Source organism: Polyodon spathula, chromosome 2 (genome assembly GCF_017654505.1).
Source record: "Polyodon spathula isolate WHYD16114869_AA chromosome 2, ASM1765450v1, whole genome shotgun sequence".
Taxonomy (NCBI): Eukaryota; Metazoa; Chordata; class Actinopteri; order Acipenseriformes; family Polyodontidae; genus Polyodon; species Polyodon spathula.
This window is the reverse complement of record NC_054535.1, coordinates 43,467,866-43,494,275: the sequence shown is the minus strand read 5'-3', so window position 1 is coordinate 43,494,275 and position 26,410 is coordinate 43,467,866. Positions and strand designations below refer to the sequence as shown.

At 37.2% G+C, this 26,410-nt stretch overlaps 2 protein-coding genes across 8 annotated transcripts in view; one reads left to right on the top strand and one right to left on the bottom strand.

Moving 5' to 3' along the window:
• Positions 1-6,428, top strand: part of LOC121296876 (rho GTPase-activating protein 10-like) — an 80,574-nt gene extending 74,146 nt beyond the window's left edge. For 3 of the 4 annotated variants that reach the window (XM_041222778.1, XM_041222787.1, XM_041222769.1), the window contains 2 exons: positions 1,402-1,493; positions 5,172-6,428. In XM_041222778.1, the coding sequence (XP_041078712.1) occupies positions 1,402-1,493; positions 5,172-5,260 (181 nt within the window). In that variant the 3' untranslated portion in view covers positions 5,261-6,428. The remainder of the gene's footprint in view (positions 1-1,401; positions 1,494-5,171) is intronic. The other variant, XM_041222793.1, reaches the window with a different exon arrangement.
• Positions 6,429-17,458: 11,030 nt separating this feature from the next.
• The window catches only part of LOC121296858 (mineralocorticoid receptor-like), a 114,494-nt gene continuing 105,542 nt past the window's right edge, over positions 17,459-26,410 (bottom strand). For 3 of the 4 annotated variants that reach the window (XM_041222738.1, XM_041222729.1, XM_041222746.1), the window contains 2 exons: positions 24,886-25,043; positions 17,459-18,081 (listed from right to left, as the gene is read on the bottom strand). In XM_041222738.1, the coding sequence (XP_041078672.1) occupies positions 17,926-18,081; positions 24,886-25,043 (314 nt within the window). In that variant the 3' untranslated portion in view covers positions 17,459-17,925. The remainder of the gene's footprint in view (positions 18,082-24,885; positions 25,044-26,410) is intronic. The other variant, XM_041222754.1, reaches the window with a different exon arrangement.

The following is a 26,410-nucleotide window of genomic DNA, read 5'->3' as shown; positions in this document are numbered from 1 at the left end:
TGTTTAGAGGACTGCTATAACAGTCCCCTCCATAGAAGCTGTGTCCCATTAGGATAAATGTGTGAAATTTTGCATTTTAATGTCTTTGGCTGATAGCTAAGCCTGCTTCTAGAAATCAACACATTTTTCAATTGTCTGGCAATAAATAAACAATCCAACTAATTAACACTGCCATGAATAAATTACCTGATCAAATAATCAACATTCCAATTGCTCATATATTCACCTAATCAACCATGTACTATTCTAATTAAATAGTTGTTACAAAATGAGGTGTTATGTGTGATGGGAGCACAATAAACCTATATGCCTGGAAAGGGCTTGTGAGGAAATTCCCTTTCAACTCCACGTTTTTATATTGTTCATCGAAACATGCTCTACAAGTAACCCACCTGACTAGTGCTGGGGCTGTTTGATCCCTGTGATATGAAAATTATATATTAACATATAGCACTATTGGGTTTGGTGACACTGATTAAACCGCTGCCGTCCTCACACACACACACACACACACACACACACACACACACACACACACACACACGTACACTATAAAGTCCAAAACATTTACTTAAATTCCGAGTTGCTTAAAATGTAATGACTATAGTTCAAATATAATGCTCATCATTTCTGGAGAGTGAACTTTGAACTCTGGTCCCTGTCCAGTATTACTGCCATCCTAAATAAATTCACTTCCTGTGGAACTACCAACACTGGATTGGAGTGCTGCTTTTTTCTTTCGGTGGGTCTGATGAAGTTTAAGTCTGAAATAGTGTTCCCAGTTCCTCCAAGCATTGCAACGTTCCACAGTTCTGCTGACCTGATGTTTTGTTCGAACAGCAAGAAATGCAAAGAAAAAGAAGAAAATCTTTAGTGATTTTGTCTCTAAGTTTTTGTTTACAAATACAATAGTTCTGAATGCTTCTAGTTGTTATCTTACAACCCACCCCTTAATCATCCCTCCAAGTTTGACAGGGTCAAGCTATTTAACCGTAGCTGTACTCCTCCCAATAGTGAGAAACACAAAAAGTCTGTAGCCTGACCTGATTTGTTGGGAATCTGGAATCGTTTGCAGGAGCTAGGTAGGGACTTGTCGTGTTGTTTTTGTAACCTACAAAAACAAGTTACTCAAACATGTTTTCATTTCCTTTTAATCAGCAGGGAGGTAGCCAGTGGATGTATCATTTTCAGGCTTACCTGTTGATGTAAATTTGTCACATAGCTTGAAAAAAAGAGTTTGGTCCATACAGAAGTTGATTGAGTTAGTTTGGATGTTTTGGATGCTGGAGTGGTCGCATTTGTTATGACTAATCTCACGCTATCTCAGGCATAACAGAGACTGAATTGAACTGTAGTGCAATCTTCTAAAGCCTGCTATTGCTGATTACTTTCATTTTTCAGTGTCACATACAGGAAAGCCAAAGCGGTATTTTCTTGTGAAGCAGAGCACGACTCAGAGTTATCATTCCCCGTCGGAGCAATATTTGAAGATGGTAAGTGTTATTATCAATATTGCTAGTCAGCCACTCAGAACCGCAAGCATATTGGATTTTTGGCCATACTGGAAATCAGAGCTCTAATCGGGAGAAGTCTAAATGAAACGGCTGACAAGGTATTTCAACACTTTATATCTTTAGTAGCCATTTTTTTTTAACAGTTTTTATATGATGTCGCTATCTTTTACGAGAAAGATTTGTCAGACTTTTTTCTTGGAAAAACCTAACAGTCATGTGTTGACTTCTAATAACATAGAATTCCACCTGCTGCTTGCTTTCACACACCGTCTCTCAACCCAGTTTGATTTAGTGGCAGGCCTATAAAATACTGTTCCATGACATGCATAAGAGCTGCTGAGTCAACGCGTATAGCAAGTGATGACACAGGTAAATACTGCTTTTATTACGGCTTTCAGACGTTTGATAATTATTAACCATGTGTTACATCTTGTTGGTGAAATCTGGGTCCATTCTGTCTTGCATATTTCCTTTAGTTCAGATGGATTGTATACACAATACTTGGCTACAGTGCCAAGAAAAAGTATTTGACCCCTGTCTGATTTTCTGCATTTTTGCACATTTTTCACGTTGAATTTGGTCAGATCTTTTTGTGGGTTGTAGTAGAATATAGAGGGAGTCTGACAAAATAAATGACACCAAAGTTTGGTGGTTCTTTCATTTGTTTGGTGTGCAAGGTAATCAAACATGCAATCTTCAGGTGTGAAGAAGTTATTGCCCCCCTCCCCCCCAAGTTAACTCAATCCAATTAAAGGAATAGTTAGGGTTAGCTGTTTGAATACTTTGGTTAACAATCAGGCCTGATTTGGGCCAGCCCTGGCCAATATAAATCTGACTAACTTTGGCCCTTACCATCAGAGTGAAGTTGTCAGCACACAGGTTCTAGAGGCACATCATGCCACGATCAGAAGAAATTCTTGAAGACCAACGGAAAAAAAAATGTTGATGCCTATCAGTCTGGAAAGGGTTACAAAGCCATTTCTAAGGCTCTGGGGCTCCACCAAACCAGTCAGAGCCATATTGTCTAAATGGAGAAAGTTTGGGAAAGTAGTCAATCTTCCCAGGAGTGGATGTCCTGCCAAAATCTGTCCAAGAGCACGGCATAAAATCGTCCAGGATGTCACAAAGAACGTTAGAACAACATCCAGGGATCTGCAGGCCTCTCTCGCCTCGGCTAAGGTCAGTGTTCATGACTCCACCATTAGAAAGACACTGGGAAAAATGGGATTTACGGCAGAGTAGCAAGGTGGAAACCACTGCTCACTAAGAAGAACATGAATGCTTGTCTCAAGTTTGCCAAAAAGCACCTGGATGACCCTCAGGAGTTCTGGAACAGTGTTCTATGGACAGATGAGGCAAAAGTGGAACTTTTTTGGCCAACATGGGCCCTGTTATATCTGGCGAAAACCAAACACTACATTCCACAGTAAGAACCTATGGTCAAGCATGGTGGTGGTAGTGTCATGATTTGGGGATGCTTTGCTGCATCAGGACCTGGATGACTTGCCATCATTGAAGGAACCATAAATTCTGCTCTGTATCAGAGAATTCCACAGGAGAATGTCAGGCCATCTGTCCGTGAGCTGAAGCTGATGCGCAGCTGGGTCATGCAGCAAGACAATGATCTGAAACACACAAGCAAGTCTACATCAGAATGGTTGAAGAACAAGAAATTAAAGTTTTGGAATGGCCTAGTCAAATTCCAGACCTAAACCCCATTGAGATGTTGTGGCAGGACCTGAAACGAGCAGTTTATGTTCGAAAACCCACAAATGTCACTGAGTTGAAGCAGTTCTGCATGAAGGAGTGGGCCAGAATTCCTCCACGGCACTGTGAGAGACTGATCAATAACTACAGGAAGCGCTTGGTTGCAGTTATTGCTGCTAAAGGTGGCGTAACCAGTCTAAGGGGGCGAAAACTTTTTCATACGGGGGCATTGGGTGTTGCATAACTTTCGTTAATAACTAAATGAAATAAGTATCAACATTTTGTGTTATTTGTTCACTCAGGGTCCCTTTTATCTATTATTCGATTTTTGTTGAAGATCTGATAACATTCAGTCACAACATACCCGTCGCACGTGATTTCCAACTCAGTCACCAGTTTTCTGACGCAAAGTCCATCTCTTCAATGTCACAATTTATCTGAAAATCCGTTGCAGCCTGCATTTTTTTTAAAAATTCTCTGCATGCAAAATCAGTCTCTTATATTGTGCAGTTGTAGAGCGCTTCCTCCAGTTTCACCTGACGAAAATGCAGCCAAAATAAAGCGAACGAGACAAGCTACAGTGTTTTAGATACTGTGATGTATTTTATTTTTATTTTTATCTGTGATCTTTTGTTGCTTTTGTGCATTTTCATTTGCAAGTGAACTGTGACATTAGGGTTGTCGAGCACTGTATTCTGCAACTGTGAATACTGACTTGGGGTACTGTGTTAATTCTGGAAACGTGTGTGTTTTTTTTTTTTTTTTTTTTTTTTTAATCTTTTGGTTTTGCTAAATTGCTTTGCCTTTTACGTTTTACGCAGTTATGTACATGGGTAACATTTAGATGTTTTGCTGTTAGGTTGTTAATGGGAAATTTTACAATACGTATCCGATTTAAAAGTATGTACTGTATTACAGTTAACATGTTGTCTCTAGTTTTGGCAAGTGATATTTTCAGAATCATATCATTCTGAAAATATAGTATTGTACCAACAAAACCAATACAGTATATCTAAATGAAAGCCTACTTATTTTAAAACACAGTCCTTTCAGAGGTGTGTTTTTGCTATTGTATCTTTTGTGTTCCCTGAAAAACAGACAAGGATTAGAACTGGCCAAAATGAAATAATCAAATTTGCGACACACATGTAACTACTTGTTACTGGGGTTCCTAGTGGTAATGCACAAGGCAGCCTCTTGACTTAGCCTTGTAGCATTCCAGTTATTCTGCAATATTTCCCTTGTGACGGCTTCGGTACACTCACCCATACAGTACATTTCGTACTTGAAAGGGATTGTTAGGTTATTATCATAACTCTGGTTCCCTGAAATAGAAATGTAACCATTAACCCTCAAAGTCTCTGTATCCATGATTGCAGCCTTGAAGGAAAAATGACGTAGAGATTAATTTTATGCCCTCGTGGGCAGGCCATGAATATGTCACAGAGCTCTTAGAGCAGCTTTGATATATCTCGTTCAGTTTTCAGGGTCTTTAGTAGGTAAATACCCATATGGTAATGGTTATGTTTCTATTTAAGGGAACCAAGTAACTAATGTTTCATAAATATTGAATTCATAATAATGCAATTACAAACAATCCTATTTCAGTTTATTTTTGTTAATTTCTCTTCAATATCATTCTGTAATTTACTTCTTCTAATTTGCAATTACTTATATGCTGTGTTTTCTTAATTTTTGGGGGGCAATGAAAATGCAATTGGAAGCTACTTCCTCTTACCACTAGCATGGAGAACCTGTGCCTATATTATGTACGTATATCGCTTCTGGTAGATGTAGATGGCCTACCTTTTCACAAAATTATCAGTATTATGTTTACAGGCTTTGGTGGGAGATGATTGTTACTTGCACACATGTTAACCATGTTCTTTGTTCCAAGCTGCACAATCACTCATGTATTGAATTGTTTTGTTTGTCTTTCCTTTTTTAAAGTGACTTCTTCCAAAGAACCGGGATGGCTGGATGGAACACTTGATGGAAAACGCGGACTTATTCCAAAAAACTATGTTGAGTTTCTATAGCCGAAACGCTGGTGATATTGAGTATATACATGGTATCCATGATCTTCAGTAGTGACCCCCCCCCCCCTTTTTTTTTTTTCTTTAAGACTCACTTTTGCATATATTGATATGCCTTCAAACATGCCACTAGAACCATGTGTTTCCCCAAACTGCCAAATATAAATACCATGTTGTCTTATGTCAGTCTTAAAATAAAGACCAGCTTTGAAGAAATAAAGGTTGGAATATAGAGAAAATATATATAAGCATTTTAATTTTTTTTTTTTTTTATCTATACTTTGTAATTTATATTTTAATCAAAGTAACATTTTAGCATAATTCATTATTCTTTCTCTTTTGAAAATTTTATTTGTATAGATGTAGGTAAGAATTCTTTTAAAGTCTGTAATGTTGTGCATGGGTTTATCTTACTTGTCTATATATCTACCATGTTTGTTTCACTGGAGCAGATTGCAGCTATTACACAAGACATACGTGCCACAAGTTGTAAGGACAAATATAATTATAAATCTGTACTTTTGCTTTGTAAGATTTTTCTAGTTAGACTTCATGTTGACTTTTGAGCTGGTATATGTAGGTGCTGGTTGAGCTCAAAACATTTTTGTTCTATATATTCAAAGAAAATCTCAAACATTTAGGTCTTTTTTTGTATACAGTATTTTGTATTGCAGTGTTAAGTTATTTATATTGTACATGTTAAATCCAAATCCTTGTTTTTCAGAAAATTGCAAAGCAGTAGCTACAGTATTTGCAAAGTGTGAATTAATAATCAGATTAAAAAGTGCTTATTTATGGCTGGAGGACTAAGCACAGACAGTACATGGGGGTTTTAGTATGAAGTACCTGGTAAATTCACTAGTTTACTTCCACACAAAGGGACCCCCTCCCCCCCTTTTCATAAGCCCCTATTGATATCTGCAGGATCTTTTATATTGGTATCTTTGGTTTCGTGCACAGAATTTACTACACAATAATAAATGCATGTGAAGCTCCAGTTTGGGAACTTAGGCTATTAATTTCCATGATTCCTGTGGTACCACACAAATTAACATACTATTTTTGATGTTAACTTAAGCTCTGTAGTTCTTTTTATTCTTTTTTGTGGGCTCGCATCAGAGATAATTGTTGGAATATTGTTAATGCACAGCAACTGGTGTAGTTTGGATTTTGTAAATGCACATGGGGCACTTCTTGCACACAGCGAGACACAGTGATTTGTTGGGGGTTTGTTTGTTTTTTAAATTGCTGTTCTTACTGGTGTGTGTTTTTGAATTAAGGAAATGTACATGTATTACATTTCAGATTTGTTGCTGATAAATAAACAAATACAAAAAAGTACCTTTGAAAGTCTAATTATGACAATTAAATGTGTGTGTGTGTGTGATATGATTTCAGACCCTTTCAACAAATAAATGTGGTCTGCAGATGGTATATCATGCAAAGCATACCTTCAATCTTATTTTTCAACCTCTTTTAGATTCAGTTCCGTAATGCTGTTAAATGTATTTGTACCATATTATCTTGAATATAAGCATATGGGCCTATGTGAGATAAAATGCTTTTTCACCCTTTTTCTTATGCCAGTTCTCATTCAAGTATTTATGCACATCTTTTTTTTAAATGCACCTATATTTGAGTAAAAGTTCAACCTTGAATTTGCCCTTAAGCTTATGTTATAGTGTTTAAGATGTATCACTGTACATGTGAATACAGTAAAATGTTGGAACTAGAACTGCCAGGCAGTTTTACGGCTTCCAAGCTCAGTACCAGTTGGAAGTTTTGGCAGGCTGTAGCATTGCAGCACAAATGTCAGTAACAGATCAGTTTTATAGAGCAGTTTCAGTTCAAAATACTGCATTAGTTCATTATCTCACAATGCTTTATAACTTTAAACACCATAGTAACAATGACCCTATCTACACACTGTAAGGTGTTATAAGCTAATTTTACATTGTAACTTAAGGAGAGGTCAAAGGTCACAGGCAAGGTAATTTTTGGATTGCGCATATATGGTTTCCTATATGTGTTCCATAGTAACCATTAACTTATCTGCACTCTGTAAGGAGTTATAAGCTAGTTTTACATTTGTCTGAAGATTTTGAAAGGTTTTTAAAGAAATGTGTCAGGTGGAATGTTGGTTACGCACAAACACCATTTTTAAAAGTTAGTTGTGTTGACACAGGGATGATGCTGTTCGAATTTGGAGTTAATCAAGAAAACTGTGTTCAGCAGAAGTGGTTTTAAATTTAAGAACAAAAGGTAGGTCTGGCTGTCATCTTTTGTTTTGAAAAAACAGTTTTGCCATATTTGAATTCCATTGTCCCCAGAATGACGCCTACCAAGTTAGGAGTGAGTTGGTTAAACGGTTTGCAAACAGAAGCAGTTTGATGTTTGGGGTGCATTTTGGCAAATTTGGTGGCAGCCATTTTGATAGTAAAATTTATCGCAGCAACTTCTGCTTCCCAAACTTTAAGTGGCTTTGGTTGCTGATGACGTATGCGAAGATTAATCGGTTCACCACTTCCCAAGAACATTTTGAAAGGTTTTTTAAAGAAATGCATCAGGCCACCATCTTGGTTGACACAGGAGTGCAATTTTTTTTTTTGCATCTGAACTAATCTACATGGGATGATACCTACCAAGTTTCATGTTGATTGGTTACACCGCGTGCAAACAGGAGCAGTTTGAAGTTGATATAATAATAATAACTAGTTGCCAGCAACTTTACGGCTTCCAGTACGAGTAACAGTACCAAACACTTTAGCAAATAGTGCAGAATGCTAATTTTACATAGGAACCAACGCCCTATCTGCATTCTGAGTTATTAGCCAGTTTTGTATGTTGATGATGTCGCCCAGTGTGGCCGCCTTGTTTTTTTATTGTAGCAACTTCCCTTGAACAACTTTTAAAGAGAACCACAGTAGGATCATGCGTGCCAATTTATGGTTCAATAGGACTAGCAGTTTCAGAGACAAAGGTTTTTGTAAGCCAGTTTTGTATGTTGATGATGCCATCCAACGTGGCCACCATGTTTTTTATTGTAGCAACTTCCCTTGACCAAATCTTAAAGACAACCACGCCATGATCATATGTGCCGTTGGGTTTGTTTCAATCAGGCAAGCGGTTTGGAGAAGATCTTTTTAATTTGTGATTGACGTCAGGCAGCACGGCCGCCATACCACACAACCTATCGGCTTCTTACAAACACCAGTTAATTTTGGATTATCCCTCAACATCTATACCAACTTTCAGCACTCTGCAATAAATCCTCAAAATGTTTTTTTTTCTAGGAAAAAGCAGTAAAATTGGGGATGGGAAATTTGCTGCTGGATAACTTCACTCAGATTATGTGCTCTATAAATATCTTGGTATCTCTGAATAGATAATTATTTCCTCTTTAAAAATATGCCAAGGGTTTTAATGAGCAATGCATTTAGGTTTTCAAAGGTACCAACTGTACAAAAGTTACATGCCATCAGAAAACTGTATGCTTCCTTGACAAAGGTGTGAGAACCATCCGAACATTGGGAAGACCACTCATCTGAGCAAATAAATGCATTTAAAAAGTTAGCACTGATTTGTTTTTTTTAAACCCAAAAATGTCTAACATCTTACTTTTTTGCTTTTGCTTTTTATTTTGTATTATTTTCTCTGCAGACATGTGTAGAATAAAGTTTATGCATTGTGCAAGACTCCAGCAATACTGTAATTCTGTTTGATTGCACAAATTGATTTCTCTTCAGGAGAAAAGAGCATGCTTTTCATTAAACCAGATTAATACACAATATCGCTTCCACAGGAAAAAGCAGCACATACTGTATGACAGTTTTGCCAAACTATGGTTGCTTCAGTATATTTCTTTAAAAGAACAATACAATTGAAACTTTTTTTCACTGTAAAATATTGATGTACACAGACATTTTGATGCTAAATATGTGTGCTTTTACTTTGTGTCATACTATATGCAGTATATCAGAGCATAACATTTTTTTACAGACTATTTCTACTGATTCAGGCTACTATATTTATTGTATGTGGTGTAGAGAACTCTATAGTCCTCATATCTGGTAAAGTACATTAGCCACATATTTTGCATATGTCCAGTTAGATTTCAGTCAAGTAACAGTGCCAACAAATGTAATAACGCTATAATTAAACAACTTCTGTTACTTATTTATTCATTGTAGTGTTTTATAAGTACATAAGGCATTTGTTAACAGTTCCAGAGACTGTTGGAATTAAACTTTCTCTATTACTTTAGTTTAGAGAAATGTAATGGTACAGAGCCTGTTTTAACAATTCAAACTTTTAATGTCCCAATTTTATAATGTGTAGTTAACCATACTTATACCGGCAATAACATTAATTTTTTTTTCTGTAAATATACTTTTGTCCCAGGGTTTGAGTATATTTGCAATTGACTTGCATTCTATGATAACCCTTTAAAATAATGGCCTCTGAATCATGTGAATACCATCATGTTTTCCAGTTCTTTTCTAATGATTTTTTTAGTTGTACAGATAGCCTGGCCAAAGATCCATGATGAATATGCAGTAAGTGGAATACCTTTTACATAACAGCCATTCGACTGGAATGTGTATAACTCTGCTATCCTTATATATATTTTTTTTCTGTAAACAGTTCCATAGCAAGTCCGGTTCTGTGAATAAATGTTCCTGGACCGTGCAGAAACCTTTTTTCACCCTGGCAGTTTGCTCCGCTTTCAATAAAGTCTTCTGTCAGCCTGGGGGTGTATGGTAGCCAAACAGTAAGAAGCATGGTTAAAATAAATAAATAAATAAAAATAGAACCTTATTGGTTTGTAAGATATGTTTTACTTTTGGCTGTGCTGTCTGTAGGCAGTTGGGTTTTATAAAAAATAAACTACTATAATTATCTTATTAACAAGGTAAATTTCAAAGAACTGGAACGTTTTCAAATTGTTTGATTCTTTTGATGTATTATTAAAGGGATCCTCAAAATATTAACATTAGCTTTTCTTTGATTCATCTACCTAATTACCTATTTAGATTTTAAAGGGGACCATGTGATCTGGATCCACATGTGAACTTTTCATCCCCACATTCTCCTAAATTCAACATATTGTTAGTCTACCCACAAGCAGCATTGCAGATAGAGTGGGACTGTCAGTTTTTAATTTTAAGCCTTTCTCTCCATTGTCAAAAAAAAATCACAGACACAGATATTGGTTACAGGATTTATTTGAATCCGTAACACAGTTATAAACATATCTGCTTGTATTATGGATAGTACCGAACAAATATTGTATAAAGCATTGTAAAAACAAAAAGCATACTGTTACAGGACGGATACCTGTGAAAGACAGTGACATGTTGACTATATGGCTAGAAGTACATAGAGCTAACAAAATAATTTGAGTAAATATGACATTATATGTATTACCATGATTTTGTAGGCCACACATGTTCCTATATACAATACAAACACATTACAATATTACACATTGCATCTTTTATGTGTGAGACCTATGAAATTACAATAATTCATATTAGGTAAGATTTACTGGAATTTCTTTGTTAGCTCTATGTACTTTAAGTGCGCTATCCAATTGCTGATATAGATAGGAGATAGGAGAAATGAAGAATCTGGTGGAAGAATAGAAGCCGGAATGGGCCACATTTTAACTGCATACATTTTAACCTTTATTTCTGAGCGGAAACATCACTTTCCATTTTTTAGTTATTTTCCTCTTTTTCATCATTTCTAAAATTAAAACCAGATTCCACTGATTGAACAGCCTTTACTATCATGTGATATCTCTATGAAAGGCATTGAGCCAAGCTGATCTACTTTATATGTCTTTCGAATCGACATTGAAAAGATCACCGTGGATGCACTTTTGGGGAAAAAAGCATGAGTGAAAGCATTTTTTTTTTGGCATATAAAACACAGTTAGTGTGCACTTTCCAGCCAACACTACTGTAAAAGCCATGCCATTATTGAAAATAAGGTATATAAACTATAGTCTGGACTAAACTGTTCTCTATAGCTACATGGTTGAATGTACAGGCTTGGAGGCTGCAGAACGGCTCACTGTGAGTGTGCACCTTAAAGTTGTAACAGTCAAAACAAAGCAAGGCATTTTCACTAGACTATTCATTTAATGGCCTTCTAAGTATCTCCTTTTTCTAGCTTCTATTGGATTACATTAATTATTGTTTGAAAGCATTCAGTATAGAAAGGGCAGTACAGAGTGGCTGATGCATAGATCTGGGGTTTTGGGACAGAAAGATATTCTGTTTTTTAAACTCAGCCACTGCCCCTTCAAACAAATCCCAGAGCAAGACAAACTTCCCTTGTGTCAAAATCCCATTCAGGTGTACAAATGAAAAGAAATATGTGGCATCCCAGTTGGTCTATTCAGACTGTAATGACTACTGAACAACTAAATGAAAAAGCAAATGAACAAAGCAACAAATGCAAACAGTTCAATAAAAATGTCTACATTCCAATTCCAAGGTACTAATAACAAAAAAAGATTTGGGCTGATTCACTTCGATCCCTCTTGGAGCAAATCATGTATATTATCTAATTCCCCCCCACCCCACCCCCCTTGTCAATAACACAGTTATTGTTATATGAACCTTTGGACAGTAATACAAAATGTTTCTGAAAACAAGCGTTAAACCAAGTTGGTGTTTACTGAACATACAAGGATACTGCTTCCAGCTAGTGAATGTTATTTCCATTAGAATTAGAACGCAGACCCTTTATAAATCTGCTTGCATCTAGTGTTCTTGTAACTAATAACGAAAACTGTGATCATTTGGTCTGATTTCAGAATGACTTAACACAAGTTAAAAAAAAAAAACTGCTAGAGAAGAAAATGCATCAAGATACACTTCAGAATATAACTACTTTAACTGAACTGTAGCTACACTGTGCTTGTACTTTTGTTACATTACTTAATGCATGCCTTTACAACACAAATATATGTTTGGGAGAACTTAAATAAATGTATGGAGTTCCATTCTCACAACCACATACCTGTGTGCTAACCGCATGCAATAAATATTGGAAACATTTGGTTATTATTATAACCCTGGTTCCCTGGAATAGAAAAGTTAACCATTACCCAATGGGTAATCTGAAACCTGAAAAAGATATAACAAAGCTGTTCGCAGAGCCTGTGACACAGACATGGCCCGCCCCTGAGGGCATAAAAGAACTGCGCTCACAGATCTCAGCGACATTTTTCCTCCAAGCCTGCTGCAATCCCTATTTCAGGGAATCAGGGTTATGATAATACCCTAATGTTCCCTGTCAAGTACGAAATGTAACCATTACCATATGGGTGAGTGTACCAAAGCCGTCGCAAGGACAAGATTGCAGAACGACTGGAATGCTACAAGGCTAAGCCAAGAGGCAGTCTAGTGATTTACCATGTGGAACCCCAGTAGCATGTAGCTAGGGCTAAAAAAATGTAGGGAGACACTCACCTCTATGCCTATTGTAAGGGTTGACTTGGAAGCTGCCCTAACACTCTAGTTCCAAAGCCAGGGTTTTGAGGATCCAAGACATTCAGTATGTAGAACCTAGTAAAGGTATGGGGAGTAGCCCACACTGCTCCATTACATATGTCCTTGCCAGAATAAAGCCCACAAAGTTGCCATTCCCCTGGTGGAATGGGCAATGAGCTTTTCCAAAAGGGGCAAGATGGCCAGCTCATAGCCAGTACTAACTGTGTTTGCTATCCACTTGGACAGCTGCTGCTTATACAGGGCTTGACCATGGGACTAAAAATTGTTCAGACTGTCAGAGCATATGAAGCTGTCACTCCCTGTCAGACTGGAAATGAGGTGGATGGAAAATCATCGGTTGACATGAAAGGCTACCATAATACTATATAATTGCCTATCCATGAGGCAAACACACTGGCTAAATAAGCATGCTTGAGGATCACCTCAGAGAACCGGCACTGCTTGTTGGAGCAGGTATTGTCCTTGGACAGGAGCGCTAAATTAGCTGCCTGGACCAAGGCGGCAATTGAAGCCTCCACTGGCAGAAAATGGGCCAGGGCCAGGCCCAGCTTCTCTGCATCATGCATCCTATATAGGGCATCCATCAACCAGGAAACAGCAGGAGCTGTAGCTGGATGATCCCAGGATGACTGGATTTCAAAAAGAAAATCTGGGTGCATTGGGGGGGACACGGGACAGCACTAGCAAGATTGCAGTGGCCCTCTTGATCAGTGGTAGAAGCTCTGCAGACAGGGAGAGCTTAACCACAGGGGATCTGCTGTCAGACTCCATTTCCTCAGAGAGGAATGCCGGCTCTTGTTCGCCCACCTTATCACAGGCGGTGGAGGCAGTAATTCTGCTAGAACTGTTCGTTGGTGGGGAAACAGATGCCTAGAGCTTTTACGTCTGCTCTGAGTCATTTGGAACGGCGTCTCTTCTTCCTTGGGGGAGGAGAAGAAGCCGTGAAGATGGTTTCCTACATGAGCTACTTTCCCAGGTGCGTCATCCGGTCTCCCTTGGTACAGCCACCTTTCTAACAGATTGTGATGGAGAAGAGTGCTGTGCAGGAGTAAAGGACGCAGGGCCCTCTGCAGAGCTGCAGTAGAAACGTTTCTCCAATGTCTGTCGTTTGCTGTGACATAATCCCCCCCCCCATGCACAAAACTCGCAGAAACTGCCTCCTTGGCGTTCTCTTGCCCCAGGCAGGAAGAGCATCTGCCATGCTTGTCCTCAATAGACAGACTGGACTTGCAGTCTTGCAGGGATAAAACCTAGGCATGATGCAAGAAGCAAGCAATGCAGTGTACAGTATACTCAATCTGCTTTTAAATATATAAATAACAAAGGGGCGGGTCAAGACCCAAACAAGACCAGTTAGGTACTGGTCCGGGGGCATGAGCACCGGTCGGTAGCGGTCTGCATATGCCTGGGTAGTAACCGGGTCGGTTCGCTACTGGGTCTGTTCGGCACCAGTTAGGTGACTTTAGCACAGAGTCTGTACGGTACGGTACCGGGTTGGCACCGGTGTGGTAGCAGTGCAGTACCCTCAGTCCCAGTTCGTCATACACAAGACTGAGGGATACCTGTTCTTAGATGGTACTAATAACCTTTGTAATGGTGATGCTAAAAGTTACCAAAACGGTATCAAGATACTGTGGATGGGATTGCAAGCAACCAACACCTGAAGTGCGTATCTTGGTCCTGCTCTCACTGTACATGTGCAAAGCATCTGGTTGCAGACTGGCCTGTGTGCAGTGTCTGTAAAAAGAGACAGAAAACACAAGAGAAAACTTCACTGCAAAACCGTAATAAAATATTACAGTATAATGTGTAGCAATAAAATGAGAATAAAATGTCCTGTAATAAAAAATGACAAATAATAACTCCAGACGGAGCTTTGCAGCCTGGAGGGAGAGCACAAGTCAGCTGACTTATGCTGCTGGATCGCTGGGAAAGAGCGACTACAGCCGCTGGCTTGATGCGGGGCACAAGGCCGCAGTGGGACGTAACAAGCACCAGGCTGTAGTGCACAAATTACACGTAACTACTGAAAACTATTACAGCGATTATTTTAATATCACATACATTTTGTGTAAAAACACAATGAATGTGAAATATATAGCAGATAGAGGTAACAAGTACTTATCTGAACAAGGCTTGACCGTCAGGTCAGTCTTTGAAGGAAGAATGTGTTGGAGGGCTGTGAGCACAGTACTTCTGTGCCCTCGAGGGCGGGCCATGACTGCATCACAGACTTATTCAGGTTTCTGAGTCTTTAGGAGGTAAATACCCATTCGGTAATAGTTACATTACGTACTTGAAAGGGAACTACAGTGTAATTACATGTAGTTTATGTACATGTATTTTGAAATGTATCATAATCCATATCTTTCCATAATCTATAATTCAGCTACTTTGAATTTCTTGCCAAGTTAACAATAATAATAATAATAATAATAATAATAATAATAATAATAATAATAATAATAATAATAATAATAATAATAATAAAAACAACAACAGTAATATTAATAAAAATACAAAAACATATATGTTTTAAATGTATCTTTAAATTAACTCTTAAAGCAAAGGCTTGAATTAGTCTCACACTCGGATAGTCTAGCATCTACTTCTCTCACTCTCTTGTCCACTTTCCTCTTTTTCTCTAAACTGAGTCCTATTAGCATCTCTTGGGCTATGTAGCAACAATTCTCAACATCCTAAAACCAGAAAAAGCAGATTTCTATGGTGGGAGCCACATATACTACAAATATTGTCAAACAATAGACAAAGTAGAAACACTTGATAATAACCAATAACACTGTGGTTATTTACAACAGACACTGTCAAATGGTAAATTAGATAAGATAAAAAAGGCACAACTTTCCCTTTCCTAAATACTTTGTAAACATCTCTTCAGTAAGCATGCATAAACATTTCACTTTACAAAAAAAATACTTTTTTTAGACAAAGTACTTAAATATTATTTCTCCAGCAAAATAGAATTCTTTCAAAAATACTCTACCATTCTTCCTATAAACCATTAAAGTTTTTTTTTGTATCATTTATTTTAAAATTTCAGGTCCTTCGAAATTATACACACAGCAGTAAACAGAGCAGCAAAAAGGTTGCAAAAATAATCTGTAAAAGCTTGCAAAGGTATTTTTTTTTAGCCTCTGTCGTTTGCTGTGACATAATCCCCCCCCCCCAATCACATGGGTAAGAATAACAACCAATCCTGAAGCCCCTCATTGTTGGGTCATGTTATACAGCAAACACAACATCATAGGAGAAAAAAGCGTTGTTTACTCTATACCATCTTCCTTACTTTTATACAATAAATTAATACTAATGCCCCATAACCACATATACTCTTCTGTGCAAACTTAAGGTAGGCAATAGGAAGTACATAATCCTAGATTTAAAAACAAAAACCTGAAGATAAAGAGGATCAACTTCCATTCGCCCTACTTGTCAGCATGTCTGTGCTCCTGCTCCTTTCTCACATGGCCTGCCTTGCTAATTGATTTCGGAGGTTGGTAAAAAAAAACAATCTAACGGTACAAAGGACTGTTTGCCCTCCTTACAAACAACAAAATGAAAATAATGGCAAACATGGGGCTTTTCTGTTGTTGTCAGAATTCATTTTACAATATTAAACTGTTTTAACAATTGCTTTTTCCAAACTTCTCATTTTGCAGATAAAAACATAAATCACCCAATAATCTTCCTTTATATTATACAACTTTATTTACAGGTTCCAGTATTAATTTGTTAAGAAGGTTGCCATAAACACTATGTTATGTTTTCTGATTAAAAAAAAAAACCTGCTATACGCGTGTTACTACAGATAATATTCATGTCTGCTTTGTTGTAACAAAATAAGCACCTGTTTAGAAAATGTGTTTACATTATTTTATAAAATGCATATTAATAGATTTACAAATGTTTTATTACTAGAACCTTGAAATAAAGTATTAGTGATTCATTAATTATTCATGAAAAGCTGGTTTAACTTTGGTGATTTATCAAACTAAATCTACATATTAAAAAATGAAGAAGCATTATTAATAAATTCCTAATATGTAAAGCAATTTATTATTTAGCTTATATACCAGTGTAATACACCCACACACATGGAAAAAAAAATCCCAGCAAAAAGTGAAATGGCACATGATACAGCTTGCATGGACTGTATGTACTTCAATAGCATTTACAAGTGGGCTCAAGTTCCAATCCCCACGCCTGCCAATCACTACTATGTGTTTATTATTTTAAATAAATACAGTATTTAAATATATTTCTTGAGCCATTGCAATACAGCTCTAATTATAATATACTCAGTGTTACAGGAAATCAATTTACAATAACACCAATTAATGTTATTAGAAAATATAAAAAGAATAAGAATGTCATTTCAGCTAGATAACCTTTGTTGGCAGTTTTATTAGTGTATTTTAGTGTGTTTTGCATTTAAAAGAAATCATTTATATTCTGAGATATATATATATATATATATATAGATATATATATATATATATTATAATATATATATTATATATATATAGATATATGATATTTGTGTGTTGTGTGCACATTATTCCCTTTAAATTAACTGAAATTTATGTTTGTAAAAAATTACAACTTTTCAAAAAATACATTTACCTTTGTTGGGAGTTAGCTCCGTGTCGGGACTCTACTCCAAAATGGAAAAAAACCTGCTCAATTGATGCTCAGACCTTCTCAGGTGCCTTGAATGCATTATCTTTCAAAACAAAAACAGAAATCTGGTCTTGGAGTTGGGTACATTATTACAATGCAGTCAACCTCCAGCTTTACTCCCTGTAAACCTCCAGTAAAAAACAAAAACCACACGAAAGCCACATTAGCTAATTAAGCTTTACCAGTGTTTAAGTCAGGATGTCGACAACAACTATATATGGCTTTGTATCCATGTCGTAGTCTTCGGGGGTATACTCTCAAAAGTCCTTTTCAGTGCAAGATTTAAAGACCATCCTTCTCCTTGGTCATTCCCTCCAGACAGGTTCCGGAGCTGAAGAGCATATGTATGCATGAGAAAATATTTATCCCCTTGCTTGTGGGTGTGGAATAAAATAGGCAACTTTAAGGCAAAGTCCTTCTTGAAGATGCTCTGTTTTCAAGTCACTTCTTGTGAAAGTACAGTGTCCGGGTCATGCCAGCTTCCACCTTTAATATCTGGTCACTGATTATTTCCACCAGCATGTCGGGGAACTCCACTTTCAGGGCCTGGGACTCTCGGAACGTGTAGAAGCAGAAATCCAGCAGACTGCCCACCAACTGCAAGGGAAAGACACAGATATTGGGATTAGCTTGTTATTGCACATACAATCAACATGACATCAAAAATATATGGTAAAAGGAATAGTCAACACAAGATGGTGGATAGATTTTGGAGCATAAATAGTCAAATACATACATTTGTTTTTACTTTGACTAAAAATGTTGCGTGCAAATTATACAGTATTATCATAACTTAGGGATATTGGTTTTTGCCATCAGATTCAGAATATTAATAATACGCTGTGGCAGTGTGCCTGCCCCTGTGCAATTTTTATGTTTATATGTTGCGTATTGTGTGTTAATGCTGATATATGGTCATTGGTACACAAGATATAAATGCCATCGCCTGGGGATGCCGTTTGCCATCGCCTGGGGATCCTAGTACGCCATCGACCTAGGGATGCCATCGGCTCTGCTTTGCTGCAGGGAATACTGTGGCCGGAGCCCCAGAAAGGGAAGCTGCCGGCTGCAAGGAAGGGGGGAGAGGTCAGGAGATCACCTTCTCACGCAGCAATTTCGCTGCAGTAGTTCTTATGGCTGGAGCCCCACAGGAGGGATTTGCCGGCTGTGAGGAAGGGGGGGGGGGGGAGACCACCTTCCTCAGCAGCCTTTCCGCTGCGGAAGTATGGTGGACTACCATACTATCAGCCATGCCACTACCGGCAGGGGTGCTGACAGCATTTGCAGCCATGGGTTAATTGAAACCTCGCTTCCTGGCTCAAGACTCAGTGTTGGACTTTTGGACTTTTACGGGGGGAGATGGCCATTGAGGCCATGTGTGCTGCGCACAAGGGGGGAGGTATGTGGCAGTGTGCCCGCCCCTGTGCGTTTTTATGTTTATATGTTGCGTGTTGTGTGTTAATGTTGGTGTATAGTCATTGGTACATGGGATACAAACGGGTATGTGTAACACGAGGGATTTAAAATGTATATTTGTATTTAGGCACGAGGATTACACAGCACTTCATGTGCAGGTAAAATGTAATAATATGTGAGCACGGGGACTTGCAGTAAAATTAATTTACGTTCAGCTGTACCGAGACTCCAACTGAATGATTGTATAGCAATCGAGTCTCAGTACAGCTGCATAAAGCAGCATGTTTTCACTCACTCTGGGTTGTGTGTTCAGGGCGAAAGAAGGGGAGAGTGAGGAGATTAAAGTAAGCTTTAAAAAGATAATAATCAATTGCTACGTCGTGCTGTAGGACCAGCACGGTACTTGTTTGTTTAGTGTTCGTGCCGGTTGTTAGTGTCTGTTCATTTTGTTTGTCTATTTATTTTGGTTCAAGTGCTGTGTACTGTTTTATTCATCATTTTTATTTTGTGTGGGTTAATAAAGCACTGAGCACCGCAGCGTCTCAGTTTCCACCTGCCAGTACTGCCTGTCTCTGCATACTCCTTTCTGGCACCCTACAGCCAGCCTGTTCACATACGCATATTTTATTTTTAAAAGTCCCTTGCAAATAGTATTTTTTTTTTTTACATTTTACTTAAGGGGTGCACAGAAATTGTCCTAAATTCGATATACAGTACCACTACTGAGTCTGAAATGATCTGAACTCAATGAGGCACATTGAAAAGATAGTTATCGCCAGGTTATAAAATTGTTTTTATCTTTTTTTGCTGGGTTATAAATAACTATTTTTCTATTGATGGATTATTTATAAATCACTATGTAACCACCATGTAACTGCATATGGCATGTGGAACAAGCTCCAGCCTTGAGTTGCTGTATCAGTAGATAATTACTGTTGTATGTATTTGCATACAGTACATACAGTATAACTAAATTACTGAACAAGCCACACAACTCTGTAACAGAGACGCAAATGGGGACTTTGCTTTGGTAATGTATTGGTATCTGGGCAAGGGGCCCTAAAGTATATACATGTTTTTCAACAACTTAAATGACTTAATGGTAGGGCAGGTAGTTTTTCCAATCATTAGTTCCACTTGGCAGAAGTGTGTTTCTGTGTGTAAATGTGAATATGGTAAACCTTGTCCTAAAAAGCAGCTGTTTCTATAACAGACTTCTCTGTCACTTTCCCATCATTCTTCCCACGCATATGTTAGCCATGTGTCCTAACTGTCCGAAATGTTAAATAAACGTATTAAACATGTTAAAGAATAGACAGAAAACGTCTTCTATTTTACAATCACAAGTTTCACTGAAAAACAGTGGTTATGAAATGACTGAATAGTTCCTCCAGAATCTGAACTTCATATAAGAAATTCACATATTCAGTAATTCTCTATCCTTTAGCTATTATATAAGTATTTTATTGATTAGTGTACTTTCCTCATGAATGCACAGATTTTGGACCCATCTTTTGAACATGTTTGATTAAAACACGGTAACCATACTTGCTACCAGTACAATTGATTGCATCAGTGAACATTTGACTGTGATAGTTTTGAAACCATCTTGAGGCCTTCCTACAGTATAGCCTTTTTATTACACGTGCACATGTAATATATTTTTAACTGACCATGGATATCCAAGTTTGTTTTGACGGTTTAGGAACCAAGTGAGCAAGTGTCCAAACACACTTTTTTTCCTAAAGGAAATTTTCAAAGAAAAAAAAAATTGATTGACTTTTCCTTTCAAGCTGCAGTGCCTGAAGGACCCACTTTCTGCAATACCATAAATAGAACTTTTGGGGAGTTTTTAAACTACAAGATCAGACAGTAACAACGGCTCAACTTTTAAGAACGGTAATGATTCAACAAACTAGATTCTGCTCTGGGCTGTCTTGGAAGCCAGGAACAGCCTTGGTTGTCCAAACAGCCTTACTTGTTCAAAACATTACTTACATTTTTTTTTTTTTTTTTTTAAAGTATCACTTAAGATCACTTAAGATCAATTAAGAAACACTAGTAATTTAAAACCTACTGAAATAACGTCCTCCAGCTGAGAAGCCTACCATTAACCTCAAGGCACCAATTTAGCCTCAGTCAGTGTTACTGGTTATAACAGGTGCCTGTGGATTATCCTAGATTTAATTTTGAAATGCACGTACAGGAAAAGAGGGTAGATAAATTGACCTTGGTTAGAATGAGGTCATAATATTTTATTATATTCAATTATATTGTATTATATAGAACCCACGATCATCTACAAATATTTTGTTGAATGTATTACTGTACAGTACCTCAAATGAATAATACTAGCATAGTGATTTACTATTATGGCTTATACAAACTGGGCATGTTGAAGTTTCCAACTTTACTAACCAGAACACCTATAATCCAAACTTGACTGTAGTTTTAGTACATCACTGAATCTGGCTACCTGTGTCTTTATTACCAATATCCAGGTAAAATATATGTGTATCTGCATGTAAACGTATGTCAATGTGAGTGTGTTCAAATCCTGCCCTTGGAAAAATATGGTGATCATTTTTGTTACCACTGTTCCATCATTCATACACATCTGTTGGCCATGTGGCCTGACTGTTCAAAAATTAAACATAAGAAACCAAAATATTTGAAAGCAACACTGCACATTATTATAGGGATTGCAGTACACAGCACTGAATGGCATTTATAAATACAGAAATATAGTTTTGTAAATCTCAAATACATAACAGGAGCAAGGCTTAAAGGGTCAACATTTCCAAGGACATTTGGCACACACAGCCAAAACCATTGATGGCAGAGTGCCTATCAAGACTTCTCTTTAAAGATAACTTCTGCCTTCTCCTTCTTTAAGACTAAACTCCTCTATTGATGAACTCACACTTCTATATTGTTCGACCCTAACCCATCAACCCTGATCAGCCACTATAGATCACAACTTGTATATGGTATTTATATGAGTTAAGTGTACACTCCCTGATAAAATGCAATGCGTCTTAATTTCACTTATTAAAACCTTACAGGTCTCTCTCTCACAGTGAGTACCACCACTCCTCAGAATTCCTGCTTTGGCATCTGTAACAGGCAGTGGTAATTGCAGGTTAAACAAAGGGGACTAGAAACAAAGTGTCTACTGTTAATAACCTGAGGAAGGACTGCAGGGAGCTGACAAAACTGGGCAAATCGCAGGTTAAGGAAAGGAGCTTAGGTTAATTGGTTAATTAAAAATTCCTAAAATTCCATGCTTTCAGTGGGAAGGGGGTGGAATTCAATGGTATAAAAAGCTTAGTCGGACAGTTTACTGGGTCATGTCCCTGAAAAGAGTGAGGGACTTGGTTTAATTGTCAGAAAACTTAAACTGAACAATTGTACTGATGTCATGGTGAAGACTGCTGTGCAGGCACTTGTGGAAAGCTTAGCGTCGATAAACACTTTAAGCCAAGCCATATTAATCTTTGTTTTAATAGTCTTTTTCCGTTTCTTAAATTACCTTTGTAAAAAAAAAAAATCCTTGATCTGTCATATTTTTAATGGTGTCCAGCTTATAATTAATACAATTGTGCCAAACATGCTTTTCAGCTCAACACAGCTGGTCTCCAGTCTCTCTCTGCTCTCTGGTACCCCTGCTCCTGTTACAGTAAAGCTTCAGGTTTTTGGAAAGCACATTTTCATTCCATGAGGTAACAAACACAAAAAAACTTTAACCACACACATATTTAACCCTTAATTTATAAAACTTGCAAGATACAGTGTGTGCCAACCAACAGGAAACTATAAAATTAGAAGCCAGCTGCAGCGGCAGAAAACCAAAACTGTTGCTTTAATTGGCCTTTCACAGGCCAGGATTAAATACAACGATAGCTGTCTTCTGGCCATTATGGAGATAAAGACATTTGTTTTTGTTGGCATCACAGATATGGCTAAACCCTAACTCTAAACTCTAACCCTGACACCCAATGTGCACTTGACCAATCCTGTGAAACTCATTGGAAAAATAGTATTCAACTTTTTTTTTTCTGTATCGCTGAAAAACAAAATTCTAATATATTTAACAAGATCTCAAGTTTCCTTCTGAAATCAGTTTTACTGTATCAGGTAGATCAGATCATATGTGCCAAGTTAAAATATGCATGGATTCAGCCCTCCAAACAGCTAACACTTGCTTGGTAATAGCACCATGTATTTCTTACTGCGTTAATTAATGTGTCTAATGAGCTAAATCACATTCTCAATCAAACCCACATGTCAAACAGAAACATTTAGCACCCCCTTGCTTCACCCGTAGAGTAGCCTGATATATTAAATGGCTGGAATTCAACAAGAACATTTGGAATTATAGTGCAGGACAATAATAATACAAAAAAAATAATGGAAAATTCCATGGATACAGTATTCTGAGGCCCAAAATGCTGTGTGCTGAAAATTCATGAAACCACAAACTTGCACAAAATAGGCTCTTTCAAGTTTCTTGTGTTGAACATCGACAGTTAGAAATCCTCTTATGAAAATAAACAGGCTCATTTGTATGACAAGTTCAGCCATATATATGTATATATATATATATAATATATATATATAATATATATATATATATATATATATATATATATATATATATATATATATATATATTTTAATATATTATAAATATTATCTTTTTTATAGGAAACAGCTGTGTTAACATATTATACAATCTTATGACTCCAAATCCATTTACAGTTAAAAATAAACTAAATAAAAATAAATTTTAAAACTTTTCCAAACCTTGCTATTGCAATTTCATTCTTTAAATTGGACGGCAACACATGTGTGATATTAAGCATAGCTACTGTACAATACCAACCACTCCTAATCTTCAGCATACTGTTTTATACAGCAAGGGTTCCCAGATTTTCTTTGCTCAATGACCCTGTGATAGGGGTGTGGTTTATCCGCTGACAGGCGGGGAGAGACAGGGAGGTGATGTTGAAAATATCACAGGCATTCAAGATTTATTTACACAAAAAACAAGACCATGTGAAGCTAGCAACAATGGTAGGCCACAGGCAAAATCATAATAACTTCGACACAGAACAGAAAATGCAAAAACAAAACTAAGAAACAGAAGTTACCTTTAAGACGGCAAGCACTATTCCGCTATTCAAGGTGGTCCCGCTGACACACCTCACTATACTTGTGGGATTGAATCCATTAAACTAATCCCTGTTCCAATTATTAATAATGGAAATACCAACCCCAGTTACACACATGGTGGCCTTGTTACTCGTGGAGCTCCGATCCCAAATTCAGAGGATTTTGGGTTCAAAAGTTTGTTGTCCTGGTAAAACGGACGGTCCTGGTCCTCTGGCTTTTCAGCAGCCCTGAGGTGTGTCATCTTTTATAGCGAGACACTCTGCTTGGAAATGCCCTTTCCCCACAACCAAACACAGCAGATAGCATGTGACACATGGGGTGTCTGAATCTACTTCAAAACAAATAGAAAACCCCAGTACGAAAATAAACAAAACTAAAACTTTATTATTTCAGCCTTGATGTGAATAAATTGGTCACTATGCCAATTAGCATGCATTTATTTTAGCAAGTCAAAACTAGTAATGTAACAAAACTATAAATAAACAACTCTAAATGTTACCCCACAGCCAGAATTACAAATACATCAGGAAATCATGGAATGACATTAATTGATCTTGTATGAGAGTATCTTCTGAGTGTATTTGCACCTGTAGTATGCGCAGTAAGCCACATATCCTGGTTCCCATGACAGTTTTTCTTGAACCTGACAGGATCAGCCTTGTAGATCAGTGGCCTGGTTGTCCCCAGAATGTGTTTTAATATTGACTGTCTGCAAATGTCTGAATGATCTAAAGAGACCAATGATAGACACAAAGCCAATGGAATATCCCTGCCTATAGTAGTAACATGCAGTTCTGCTTTGGTACTTACATCATGCGTGGCATCCAGCAGTTTAGTCAGCTGGTAGAACCTCTGCCACGTCTGTCCAGAGTTGTTGGTAGCCTTACCCACAGACCTCCTCAGCTCTTTAATGTAGTTTACTCTCATTTCCTCAAATGCTGCATGGTTCTTGAGACCGTCTCTGGGAACTGCACATCAAAAAATTCCACTGTCAAAATGAGTTCTTAAAACATATTTTTTTGTATAGAATTTTAACAATGTCAATCAGCGGTAAATGTCACATTAACGATATATGTAAAACGCAAAGCAAATTTTTCCATTTTATAATCACATGTATTTTCTTTAATATAAAATATGATTTAAATTATTATTAATAAATCTTAATTATATAAAGTGATTGAATTACAGTTCACATTTACCAATAATTATTCAGAAGAGAACGACATGCAGTTTTCCCAATTTGGTTATTGCTGAGTTTATTCCTGACAAAATCAGAAGAATAACCAATTGACTGCTGTGGCGAACGATGACTTAGCTGTGCAATAAAAACAGTACAACAGTATATTATTGTAATGTCCATAACTACAGTATCTCAGAGATTGTATGGCAAAGTCATAATGTTAATTTCACACTATACCCAATCTATCAGATCTATAGAACAAAATGAGTTGTACAAAGTGAATGAGTTTAAATAGGCTGTCCTAAAGGGCTGAGCAACAAAACCTGGTATGTATGAAGTCTAATTCACAATATTATGTCTGTAAAATAATCCATTAAAAATGCTCATTTCTCAAATCCCCCTTACAGCTTTGTTTGATTAATATCTAATAATTACTCAATATTTCAGGCGGAAACCTCAAAAGTCTTCCATACAACTCAAAGTCCCGACAGTGGCCTATGGCCACAGTGGTCCTGCTGGAGATGAATTGTCCAATGTATAAAAAGCCTAGTATCCCTATGACACATTTTCTTCAGCAGGATGAAAATTTAAATCAGTGCTTAGTATCGATCAGAAGAATTTCCAGTTGTACATCTGGAGTCTAATAGAGGCACTGTTTTCTGACTAGATAAAAGCAAAAACTGAATAAACTGTAGCACTGCGTGAGACCACATTGCTCCTGTGCAATGTAAAATAACTATCATAATAAACTTAAGACTGCAGACTTGGCACAGATCAACTCAATCAACCTACATGAAATAACTTTTGTGGTAAGCTTAAATGTGAACTATGGTAATATTCAGACTTGCTCCAGGATGTGACCGATTCATTTCTCTCTTGAACGGAGATGACCATCAAGTATCTCAAGGTCTTAAGGCCTGCCTTGATGAGAATAAACTTACTTGCACCACATAAAATTACACCAGCTCCTAAACACACAGGTTTAACTCAAATTATAATAAAGTATGTCATATGGATGAATAAACTTCCATATCCAAAAGCAGAGGTATGAGGAGAACATTCAAATGGCAGTTACAGTTAATGAGCTACAAAGGATTCTGGCTTCAGCAAAATAAATGTATCACATTGTGCCTCCATAGATAACCAACTTTAAAG